The sequence below is a fragment of the Leptopilina boulardi genome, unplaced genomic scaffold (assembly GCF_019393585.1).
Source record: "Leptopilina boulardi isolate dan_hultmark-lab unplaced genomic scaffold, ZJU_Lbou_2.1 LbouV2_162, whole genome shotgun sequence".
In the NCBI taxonomy this organism is placed as follows: Eukaryota; Metazoa; Arthropoda; class Insecta; order Hymenoptera; family Figitidae; genus Leptopilina; species Leptopilina boulardi.
Window position 1 is genome coordinate 3,061,372 of NW_026137710.1, and position 13,637 is coordinate 3,075,008.

The window sequence follows — 13,637 nt, forward strand, 5'->3', positions numbered from 1 at the left end:
TTTCTTGCTCATTAAACATTTCTATATCACACTGTTCAGGAATTTTGTTTTCCGAGATAGAATTTGTCGCCTGTAATTTATGTTAGTTTTTAATGTTTTGCCTATTTATTTAGAAAATGTTTTTATATTTTATATTTGCTGTAAAGTTAGAAAAAAAAACTTTACATCAAAATACATACATCTTGGCAAAGTAATTTTTATAAAAAATTACTAATAATAAATTATATTTTTTAAATAATTTAATGATTCCAGTAAGAAACGATCTTTTTGTAAATAAATAATAAATAAATAAATCTTTACAGGGTTCAGATAGTAAAATAGTTAAAAAAATAAATTTTTATTTATAAAATTAATTAATATGTAATTTACATTTACTTGTTTATTTCGCTTTTTGTACCGATACCAAGTAGTTGCAGGAATTCCCTCTTCCGATTCAGGATCTAAATATCTTTTGTAACCACCCGAAATTCTCAAATTCTCCATGGTGTCTGTAGAATTTTATTACTTTTTAATATAAGTTATAATACATAATTATTTTCATGAAATTAAAGTCAATAAAATTAAATTATTAAATATCATAGAATATTTTATTACTTACATTATAATTGTTATCACTTGTACATATATTAAACTAAATGAGATTTCACTTTCCTCAACACTTAAAAATCGAACTTTTTAATTAAATTAATAAGAAATCATTTTTATCTATAAAGCAAATTTTTATTTTTTGACAGTTCACACGAAAAGAATAAAATTCTGACAAGTTATATTGTCTGCTTGACAACGGATTTTTGTTTTGTTTTTTAACATTAACTTGACAGAAAAAAAAGTGTCAAGTATTATGTGATGTCATCTGTTACATAATTTAAAGTTGATAGTTGATCGGGTTGTCAAAAGAAGAAAACTGAAAAGAAAATTATCGAGAAAAAACATCTTCAGATAATTATTAAAAAATGATATCGTACGCGTTAGTTAAGTTTATCAACGGCGTTGAAAAAATTATTCCAATAAAATGTATTGCAAATCACTCTCCTCAAAGCAAAACCGATTTCATGCGAAATCAAAAGTACAAAGTATGGATGTATGGTGATAATAGAAAAAGTGATTTACTATTAAATGCATTTATTATTCTCTTAGGAGGTAAGTTTGAATTTAAAATATTAATATTTTATAAGTGACATAAATATAATCAGTATTACAGTACTTATTTTTTTCTAGTTTGTGTTAAAAATTGAAAATATATTTAAATGGGCTTTATTTTTAGAAAGTGAAGCAGACATTCTTCAGCAGAAAAGTGAGAAACGTATAAAATATCCAAATACAAGAAACATTAGTTTTTCATCAGACGCTGATTTAAATTCCAATGGAGTAAAACGTAAAACCAATATAACAAGTCAAAAACAAGTAAAAAATTTAAAACAAACTTATTATTATTTAAAAAAGATGCTTTAAAAAGTTATTTAAATTTTTTTAATTATTTGAATCTTTTTTTAACATATATATTTAAAATTAGAAGAGGTTAAAGGTTTAGTTCTTATAGAATTACTTCTTACAGCCTGTCAAAAGAAGATTAAATCTTGAAACAAAAATTGCAATGGAGCACGAAAATAATGAGATATTAAAAAGACATTCTGAACTATTAAAAAAAAGAAGAGTAATTGAATCTTCAGAAAGTGAAACCGACGACACAGATGAAGAAGATAGTTCTTCAATTAATTCTCAAAGTTTAAATGGTATGGATGAGTAAAAATTTTACTTGTGAATGGATAATTTTTTAAAAATTTATTAGTAAAATTACATTATTTCTTAGAAAAGAGTCAATTAAGACCAGGGTGTCCAGCAAACTTTAAGAAAAAATTCCTTGTCTTTTCTTTAACCTTCCTTTTCTGAACTATTGTAATTTAAAATTTGATTCGCAAAGAAATTTTTTATTGATTATTAATATTAAATGAACATTAACTTTTCAATAATTAAACTTAGCAATTCTTTTAATTGGGGTTAATTTCTAATTCATTAGATGCGAATTTCAATGAATCTCATTAAACGAAATAATTTTTTATTAAAATTTTAATCGAAAAAATTTACTTCTTCCAATGAAAATTTTAGTCTAATAAAATATTAGAATAGATTGAAAGTTCTGTGAATTGAAATTTGAATTATTGGCACTTTAAACTGATTAAAATTTAGATGTATCAAAATTTATAATCTTTATAATTTAGATGAATTAATTTCAGAGTTGATTAAAATTCTAATCATTTGATGTTTTGATTAATTAAAATGAATATTTATGGAAATTTTGATCGATTTAATTTGAATTAAGTTTAGAGTCAATTAAAATTTTAATCAATAAATGTTTTGATTACTTATTAATAGTGAGATTTATTGGAATTTGTATCGAATTAATTTGAAGTTGATCTAAATTAGAAAAATTGGAAATTTATATCGTTTAAATTTTTGAAAATAAGCTTAATTTAAAAATAAATTTTTAAAAATTATTTAAAAGTATTGCTTTAATTAAAATTTATTTAATTAAAATTTTATATCAGCTTTAATTAATTATGTAAAGTTTGGAATAATTGAATTTTTCATTTATTAAAACTTGAAATTGAATTTTTATATGATTAGAATTTTAATTAATTGAAATTTTAATTTATTACCTAAAGTGTGAAATAATTGAATTGTAAATGGATTGAAATGTTAAAGTATTAAATTTTCAATTGATTATAATTTGAAATAATTGAAATTTTTAATTAATTAAAATGGAAAATATGATAAACTTGACTTCTTTCAAAATTACTCTGCATTCGTTACTGCTTTAAAGAAATTATTGTTTATTGATAATAATAATTATACTGCGAATTAATAACATTAGTAGCATTGTATGTATATGTATATATATATACATATATATATATTTTTTTTTTTCTTTCTTTTTTTTCTTTCTTTAAATAGACTGTACACATTGTATATTGTATAAAAGGGCATTGCCTGTATAATGCAGATAAATAAAATAATTAAATTTTTAATTGCGATTAAAACTAGGAGTAATTGAATTTTTAATTAATTAGAATGTGGGATAATTGAATTTTTGATTGATTGGAATTTGGAATAATTGAATGCATAATTGATTGGAATGTAGATTAATTGACTTATTGAAAGATTAGCGTTGGGAATATTTAAATTTTAAATTGATTTAAATTAGAAATAATTGAATTTTAATTTATTACAATTTGGAATAATTGAATTTTTAATTTATTTCAATTTGGAATCAATATAATTTTTTTAATTGATTGGAATTTAGATTAATTGACTTATTGAAGGATTAGCCTTGGGAATATTTAAAATTTAAATTGATTAAAATTTGGAATATTTCAATTTTAATTAATTCAAATGTGAAATAATTGAATTTTTAACTTAAAAAAATTCATAAATTTTTATCTTTGGGTATTATTAAATTTTTTGACATTTCATTAAATTTCCTGACTTTCTCTGATCTTTCTATATTCCCTGACCGCTAGACACCCTGAAAGTAGTGGAACATTTTATTATTTTAGAATTAGGGAAAATTCATTCATCAAATAATTTACTAAATAAATCCATATTAAATTATATCGGATTCCCTACCGATTTTCCTAATTTGAAATTCCTAATTTTAAAATTAGGAATTTCAAATTAGGAAAATCGGTAGGGAATCAAATTATATACATACATCGATAAACTTAACGTAAAAACATTATTCATATTAACTTACTGACAACAAAATTAATTAACTTTAGAAAGCGAAACTGAGAATGGAGGAGCGGAATCAGAAGATACTCACAAACTGACTAATACTGATGAAGATAATATTTATGACACAAACTCTAAAGGTAATAACTATTTTCAATAGAGTTGAAGCATATTCAACATAGACTTCTGTAGTAAAACTTTTTCTATTCCGATGGAGCGTTTAAGAATGCTTTGAAAAATGATTTAATATCCTATGTGTGCAATATTATTATCAATTTTAAATTCTAAACAACACGTTTCTTCGTCATTTACAAAAATTTATTTATGTTAGTAGAGAAACGACCTGCAAGCAGAAAATCACCATCTTCGCGAGCAACGACTGCTTCATCAAAAAGAGAATATCGTGACTCAGATTATGACTATCCTGGTGCTTCATCCAGAAGAGAATCTCGTGATTCAGTTGGTCGAAATTCCAGTGCTTCGTCTAGTAATGTATCTCGTGATTCAATTGGTTTAAATTCCAGTGCATCAACCGGAAATGTATCATCTCGTTCAATAAATCAAAATTCCGCTGCATCATCCAGAAGAGAATCTCGTGATTCATTTAATCCAAATTCAAGTGCTTCATCTAGAAGGGCATCTCGTAATTCAGTTGGCTCAAATTCCGGTGCTTCGGCCAGAAGAGAATCTCGTCACTCAGTCGATCAATTTTCCGATACTTCATCTACAGGAGAATATCGCGGTTCAGTTGAACAAAATCCCAGTTCTGCTCTTAGAGATCAAGATTTAGAAGAAAATATTGAATCATCAATAGACGAAGAAAAAGTAAAAAATGTTTAAACAATAGATTTTTAGAAAACTAATATCTAATAATTAATAAGTTATATGTAAATTACTTTCATTAATTTAATCTTTTGTTTATTTTATAAATTTGAAATATTTTCTTGCATTACTAAAAAATATTTAAATACTATATATGTTATGTTCTATAAGACTTCATTCAAAATGATAATATATTAGCTAATATATATATATATATATATATATGTGTAATAATTTATTTTTCATCTTAGGTTCACCTAGGAGAAAACGTTTATGTAAGTTTGGATAAATGGGAAATGATTAAGAGGAAAAAAGACTCATTATTCGTCCGAGATACGATGGATGTAATTTGGAAAAGGTCAGTTCTTCAAAACAGATGTTCAGATGAAAAGAGAGCAAACGTAAGAAATGAGAATGAAGAAACTTACAGAAAACAATTGACTCCCAAAAAAATGGATTTATTAAAAAGTAATTTTTTTCATACTTTCCTCATAGTTTCCTTTCAATCTACTCATTTTCTTCTTTGTTGTTTTTCTCTTCCTTTCACTTATTTATTTTTTCCATCATTCTTCTTTTTTTCACTTGTCCTGTTTTCTCTCCCTTCCTTCTAATGCTCAACATCTATTTTTTTACACTTCATAACTTTTTTTGGCTTCTTTTACACTTGCTATTCTTTAATTTGTAATTCGTTTACATTTCTTGTATGTTTCTTGTTTTCTTTGGCATCCATCTTTTCTCGATAATTCGACTTGAATTTTTTTAACTTGACGATAATTTGTATAAATTAGTTGACAATTATAACCGCAACATTTTATTCAAATGGCACAAAACACTAAAATTGATCGTTTCTTAAAAAAAGGTTTTTGAAACACTATACTATACTATACTATACTATACTATACTATACTATACTATACTATACTATACTATACTATACTATACTATACTATACTATACTATACTATACTATACTATACTATACTATACTATACTATACTATACTATACTATACTATACTATACTATACTATACTATACTATACTATACTATACTATACTATACTATACTATACTATACTATACTATACATAAATGTAATACATTATACCATAATAATGTACAAAATTTTTAAAAAACACTTAAAAATCTTTCCAAATTTTTAAATGAATCTTCCGCCGGAATCTCCAGGGAAGCTTCCCTGGAGCTTTCTTGAAACATTCGGTGGAAGCTTCCGGTATAAGTTTCATTAGAGATTCCGGTGAAAGCTTCCTGTGAGGCTTTGCTTTTTATTTAGCAGCATTATTTTGCATTTTAAAATCCTATTTTATTAGCATCGTGGTGTTATTCTTGTCATCAAAATATTTTTATTTTTGTATTAACACTTTTCAATACATTGTTTCAGAATTATTCTATCAAAAAATCACGGAAAGTAAAGGAAAAAATGAAAAAGTGAAAGGAGCTCAACGTGCAGTGCGAATGAACAGGCTTGGAGAATATGTTAGAGCAAAATTATATGATACACGTTTTAGATTAAAAAAATAATGCATCAAATCTCAACAGGGATCATCTAGAAATTAAGGGTTGTTCAATTTATCCAGATAGCACGAAAGCTTGAAGCAAGCTAGCTTATAGTGCAATATTGACAAGCTGTCAGTGTAAGATTGACGCAAGCTTGCCTAAGATAACAAAATGTCCACTGTATAGCAAGCTTTCCGAGAAAGATTGTTGTACGTTTGCCATGAGAGGTTCCTGCAATCTTGTTATAAAAGATTGCTACAAGATTGCCAGAAATGATTGCTTCAAGCTTACTACGGATGGTTTCTGGAAGCTAGCCTTGAAAGTTTACTGCAAACTTACAAGAAAATGTTGCAGAATGATTGCAGCAAGTTTGCTGCAATTCCACAATAAATATTTTTTAAATTAAACATTATGTATTTTTAGTTATTTACTTTATTTATTTTTTTTACTTATAAACTTAACATTAATGAGAAATTTTTGGAAACAAATTTGAGGGAATTGGGATTTGAACCGAGGATCGACGGACATTAACCAAAGACCCTAACCAACAAGGTAAACAATTAAGTGTCGGTGAAAAACAAACTTCTACGTTGATAAACATATGAAAGATTCTTCTTTCCACTGACAGTTAGTTGCTTAGCTTGTCAGTTAGGGTCTTCGGTTAGCGTCCGTCAAACTCAGGTTCAATTCTCAGTCCCTTCAAATTTACTTGCAATAATTTCTTATTAATGTTAAGTTTACAAAAAAATAAATAATGAAAAACCATTCTTTTTTTAATATAAAAAATATTTTTGTTGAATTGGAGCAAGCCTGCTACAAGCTTGCGACAAGCTTGTTGCAATCATTCTGTAACATTTTCTAGTAAGCTTGCAGCAATCATTCCTTACAATCTTTTAGCAATCTTTCATGTCAAGATTGTAGAAACCTTTCGGCGCAAGCTTACAACCACCTTTCACGAAAAACCTGCTATACTGTGGACATTTTGTTATATCAAGCATGCTTGCAGCAATTTTTCCCTGCAAGCTTGGCAATATTACACGGTAAGTTTGCTGCAAGCTTGCCGCAAGCTTTCGTACTATCTGGGTAGCATCATTATCGCTTTGATTAAATGAAATATTCAAAATTTAAACCATTTATTGATAATGATAGATAAAAAATATAAAAAAATATAATATAATAATATAATAAAAATAAATTCAAAAACAATTAAAACAAATGTTAATAATAAGAAAAGAATAGAATATAGCATTATTGTAATTTTCATTTAAACAAATACTATAAAGTTTTATTATAGATAAAGATAAATAAAAAATTATATTCACTTTAAAAAACGGTTATTTTGATACGGTCCCAAATATTTTAAATATATGTATTATTAGCAAAAATATTTTAATTTAATGAAAGTTGCGTTTAAAAATTTTTAAGTACATAAATTTTGTAACAAGAGTTAATAAATTTTAAAATAAATAAACTTATACAATGTTACTTTTATTTACAAACCTTCAAAAGTTTATATAGATTAAAGTTTGTTTTATAATTCATTGACTTAGTTACCGATCGAAGATCAATCAATTTAGAGTGGAAGACTATGGATGAGCAGCCAATGGGTTTAACTATGAGGGGGGAGCTTCAATAATTAAAAATGAATAAATCTCTAAAAATGTCCTTATATTAAATTAATTAAATTAGATAGCTGAAATTTAATGTTCTATTTTCTTTAAAGCCGACTATAATTTAAAAAGCATCAAGTTTTTTAAAAAATTCACTTTTTCGGTTTCAGGAAGCTGTTTTAGAGTAAAACAGCCCTAAATCCCAATATTCCAAGATCTTATTTACGATGTACATGTAAAAATGTATTATACAAGTATTACAACAAAAACTTAATTCACATAACTCTAATTAATGTGAATTTTTTTTACCTATGTGGGCTATTTTTTAAATCGTAAACGTTGTCGTAAACGATATAAAATGGGTCGTAAACGACGTAGCATACTATACCAAATTACTATTTCGTTTTCTACGTCGTATACGATATAGTTTTTGATGTCGTATATGTTGTTGAATACAATATCCCATACAACATCATATACGACATTGAATACGATATTGTATTTTTCAAGTGGGTAACGCAGGTTAGTCATCTTAGCATGACTAAATGTCAAGAAAATTACGAAATTAAAATTATCTCTTCTAGATTTAGTCGTTTAAGAAAAAAGGAATCCCTATTATATAACATAATGGGTAAACAAAGAGTTAAAAGAGGACTTTTAAATGTAATAGGAGACGCATCAAAAATATTATTTGGCACATTATGCGATTCAGATTTAAATATAATTAATCAAGAATTCGATCAATTATATAATGATAATAAGGTCTTAAATGAAGCAATTAAAAACAATACTAAAGTAATAAAAATGATCTTAGATTCATCATCTCAAGATTATAAGTTCTTAGAAAATAAACTTGTAGCAGACTACGATATACTAAACCAAATGAAAGCAGAAATAAATAATAACAAAAAGAGTTTGTTTATTCAACAAAAATTATTAATAGCTGAAACGTTAATAGAAGAAATGAACGACGACATAGATTTAGCAATAAGTTCAATTAATTTAGGGAAGCATGGAATTATAAACCCCCAAATTTTAACGCCTAGAATGTTGCATGAAACAATTGATGGATTTGAAAAGGAATTTAGGACTAAATATCACATCGAAAGCGATGAAAGAAACTATCAACATATTATAGATATTAGTGAAATTACTACAATTATAAAAAATCATCACTTAGTATACATAATTAAAATTCCGATTTTAGATGAAAAAGAAATGTAATATGTGTAATGTACGCGAATGCTAGAAAGTAAATGACGAATGACTTGACGAAGAGAATTACGAATTTAGACGATTATGTCCGATTAAAGGAAAGTGATAAGAGGAGATGGGCAGAAGCTCGTCGACCGTGGTTTATACTTGTCGGAAAAACTATGTATAGTAATATTATAAAGGAGTGACAATTTTCTTAAAATACACTACCGTCGGAAATTGTCGGTACGATTGACGTGCGCGGGATGAAATGTTGATGTCGCACCTAAATTAAGATATTTTAAGTTTGAGAAAAGCTAGAGACTTGAAACTTAGATCACCTGAAATCTGATAAAATTCTGCTTCTGAATATATACCTAGAATTTTTTTTCGACTTTCTGGAGCGATTATAACACTGGAAAGATTTCGAAAAAAAACGTCTAATTTTCCCAATTTCGTACCCAATTTTTGATTCCCTGCATAATCACAGTGGTCCTCAAGCATCGACAGGTTCGATTAAAATGGATCCAAAAATTGACTGAACAGGCTCTTAGAAGACTGTTCGTAGATGTAAAAACTGTATTTCATAAAATCCTAGCTGATCGTTTTTTCGAAAAAACTCAAAATTACGTTTTGCGAAATGTAGTTTCAACACTGTCTTATATAATGTTCAATAATCAGCAATCGTATCTGTAATATTCATTGTTAAACCATTTTTTTTTCTTTTTTTTCTTCATTATACTCTTGCCTTATTGGCCTGATGCTCTCGACAAGAGTCCCCGAGGATACTAGGAAAACTGCAGTAAAACCCTCCAGAGTTCAACCGGGTTCCAGCGGTGTGAATCGGACAATTAATCGACAATCCACACCATTGTAACCTCTAGCCTACCGCTCGGTATATCCATTCATATTAATGAATTCGTGCATTATTTCTGTAACGTCTTGTAACAACTGACTGACTAACTTGCTTGCTCACAAGATCAATTTTTTTCCATCTTAAAATGAGTTCTCATGAGGAGAACCGGAGGAAAATATGTGCACCCTGCGGTAAGAAAATTGCTTTTGGAAAGATTAAACCAGAAAAATTTCTTATAAACGAAAAGGTAAGTAATCTAATAAAAGAATTTGTCAACAATAGTTTTAATTTAAATGATGAGAAATTTCCATTGAGCATTTGCAGAACATGCTACCTAACTCTTCTAGATCATGAAAAAGGTATCTTTAAAAGGCCAATACAATCCATGCCAAATTATGAAGATTTAAAATTACGAAAAAATACTCGTACAGCAGATACGAGTGTCTGTATTTGTTATATTTGTGTAAATGCAAGATACAAGGGCCATTCAAATGTCGAAAAAGGTAAAGGCATTAAGAGAAAATTGGAAAATAAAGTTGATGCTTTAAATGAATTTTCTAATGTTAGTGAGAGACATTCAGAAAAGGTAAGCAAAAAGATGGCAAACGATGTTATTAAGCTTTGTACAAGTTGTTTTCAGGAAATCGGAAAGGGTAAAAATCATACTTGCAAAAACGTTACAGGGAATGTAACAAAATTTCTTGAAAAACTTCCTGAAAAGCATCAAGACCAAGTTATAAACGACCTTTTAAAGAAAAAGGCTAACGTTGATACCAGTGATAGAGTTAGTAATGTTGAAATAAATTTAAGCACCAAAGGTTCAACTTCAAAAATTCTGATTAACCCGAGAAAACAAAATGTCCCTGAGATTTCAGCCGAAAAATTGGATAATTTTAAAATAAATACTGGTGCATCAGCTAATCATATGAAGCAATTAACCAATTTTTTGAGATGCAATGTTGGGAAAAAATCTGTACCAACGTATTATAGAGAACATGTTTCTAAAGAATCAAAAAAGTTGGAAAATTTATACAAAGAAAGTGTACATGAATTCGAATGTGATGGTACAAATGTAAAAAAAGAAAGACCTGTTGTTTACGCAGATGCTGAAGAAATCCTTGATGCCTTGATAATAGAACGAAATATTATTGGTAATTATGCTATTAAAGTTATGGCTGATGGTGGCCAAGGTTTTTTCAAAATATGTATGTCCATATTTCCAGAAAATTACTTAAGTGAATTGGAAAAAGATCTTGATTCAGATGAAGACATACCGCTTAAGTCTAGAGCATTATATTCTGAGGGTGGTAGTGTTGCCAAAAAGAGTAAAATAACAAGTGTACGAAGATTGATCATGTTGTGTGTAGTTCCGAAAATAAAGGAAACTTATGAGAATATAAAGATTTTATTTGATCTGATCAACCTCAATAGTATTCCTTTTAAATTCGTGTCGGATTTCAAACTCTTAATAATGATAAATGGTCAACAAACTGCGACATCAACTTACCCTTGTCCTTACTGTTTTATTAAACTATCAGACTTAAGAAATCATGCGAATTCAGAACAGAATGATGTAACTGATGCAGGTCTTAGTAGTGACATAATGAGTTCTGAGGATCCTTTGAAACTGAAAACGTACGGAGACTTAAAAGCAGATTATGCGAAATTCTGTTCTATAGGGAAAAAAAAATTTGCTAAGCAATGCAATAGTACAATTAATCCACCGCTTTTCAATGAAGAAAATGACATTTATGTTTTACAAAAATGTGTCATTCCCGAGTTGTACCTTTTACAGGGATTTGTCAACCATTTATTTTGGGATGGCATAGTTCCTCTTGTAGGTAAAGAGAAGGCATTAATCTGGCCTACAAAATTAAAGGTAATCTCAAAAAACTATCATGGAGATATATTCGAGGGAAACGCATGCCGAAAGCTTTTAAAAGAATCGGATAAACTTCTGGATGCAAATATTTATGAAAGCGTTGGAATTCTGCAGTTAGTACCATATGTAACTGCTTTCAAGGCTATGGACAAAATAGTTAGCTGCTGTTTTTCTTCTAAGAAAATTCATGATGATGTAGACTCGTATTTAACTGAGTTACAAAATGCTTTTCAAAGCTTACAAATTTCAGTGACGTTGAAAATGCATGTAATCTTGGCTCATTTAAAAGACTCATTGCTGTTTTTAAATAATACTGGGCTAGGCACATGGTCAGAGCAAGCAGGTGAATCAATTCACCGCGAATTTTTAAAATTCTGGGAGCGGTACAAGATAAATATTATTACTGACTCTTCTTATTCATTGAGGCTAAAGAAGGCAGTTGTTGAATTTTCATCAGAGCATATTTAGATTAAGGTACAGAAGGCTCATATAAAAAAAAAGTGTTTAAAAAATTTTTGAAAAAAATTTTAAAAAAAATTTAAAAAGTTAAAAAAAATTAAAAAAAAAATTTAAAAAGTTAAAAAAAATTAAAAAAAAAAAAGTGGGGCCATTTTTACCACTACGTCCACGTCGTTGGTCCTGGGATAAGCTAAAGGTGGTATTATAATTATATTATAGATATAGAGACCGATTATTCTAAAGAATATACTGAAATATTAATATTAAAAATCATACGACGTAATTTTGAGTTTTTTCGAAAAAACGATCAGCTAGGATTTTATGAAATACAGTTTTTACATCTACGAACAGTCTTCTAAGAGCCTGTTCAGTCAATTTTTGGATCCATTTTAATCGAACCTGTCGATGCTTGAGGACCACTGTGATAATCTAGGAAAATGCAAGGAAAAATTTGTAACTCCTACAACATAATCTTTAAGATCTTAGCTTTAAAAGTAATTTTTAAGACTTAAAAAATATTGTTTCGTTTTTGAGATAAGTTGAAAAATGTCAGAGCATGTTTTTTACACAACTCAGCGTCAAAGATTAGTTCTTGCATCCCCGCTGCTTCGCCCGTTCCTTGCGCCAGGGCCGAATATGCGTGCGGGCCCCTGCTTGAAACCCGTCTCGTATTTTCTCACATTTACAGTTATTGATTATTATAAATGTTATAAATATTTTATTATTATTAATATTTATATTATTATTAATATTTATATTATTATTATTATTATTTATTATATTATATTATGTTATACTATATATAATTTAGTGTACATAAGAAAGTTCTTTTTTTCTGAAAATGCACTTTCTGCATTTTTACTAAAATAATTAGTACTACAAATTAAATTTTTCAAAATTAATTACAAATTTTAAACAAAAAATTTTAAAGTTCTGAAAAAGAAGAACATTTTTCCAATTTGGTAAATTTTAAGTACAATATTAAAAAGTATTTGTTAAACTTTTAATTAACTAATAATAATAACATATTTTAAATAAATTAATTAATATACTAATAATCAATAACTGTAAATGTGAGAAAATACGAGACGGGTTTCAAGCAGGGGCCCGCACGCATATTCGGCCCTGGCGCAAGGAACGGGCGAAGCAGCGGGGATGCAAGAACTAATCTTTGACGCTGAGTTGTGTAAAAAACATGCTCTGACATTTTTCAACTTATCTCAAAAACGAAACAATATTTTTTAAGTCTTAAAAATTACTTTTAAAGCTAAGATCTTAAAGATTATGTTGTAGGAGTTACAAATTTTTCCTTGCATTTTCCTAGATTATGCAGGGAATCAAAAATTGGGTACGAAATTGGGAAAATTAGACGTTTTTTTTTCGAAATCTTTCCAGTGTTATAATCGCTCCAGAAAGTCGAAAAAAAATTCTAGGTATATATTCAGAAGCAGAATTTTATCAGATTTCAGGTGATCTAAGTTTCAAGTCTCTAGCTTTTCTCAAACTTAAAATATCTTAATTTAGGTGCGACATCAACATTTCATCCCGCGCATGTCAATCGTACCGAC

The 13,637-nt window shown here is 27.7% G+C and overlaps 1 protein-coding gene across 1 annotated transcript; it reads left to right on the forward strand.

Annotated features, from left to right (window-relative positions):
- The first annotated feature begins 1,079 nt into the window (after window positions 1–1,079).
- On the forward strand, window positions 1,080–5,247 carry LOC127276970 (probable serine/threonine-protein kinase DDB_G0268642). Its single transcript, XM_051297729.1, has 6 exons — window positions 1,080–1,140; window positions 1,265–1,404; window positions 1,556–1,733; window positions 3,777–3,869; window positions 4,064–4,554; window positions 4,803–5,247. The coding sequence occupies exons 1-6, from the start codon at window positions 1,080–1,082 to the stop codon at window positions 5,160–5,162; spliced, it is 1,323 nt and encodes a 440-aa protein (XP_051153686.1). The 3' UTR covers window positions 5,163–5,247.
- Window positions 5,248–13,637: the final 8,390 nt, after the last annotated feature.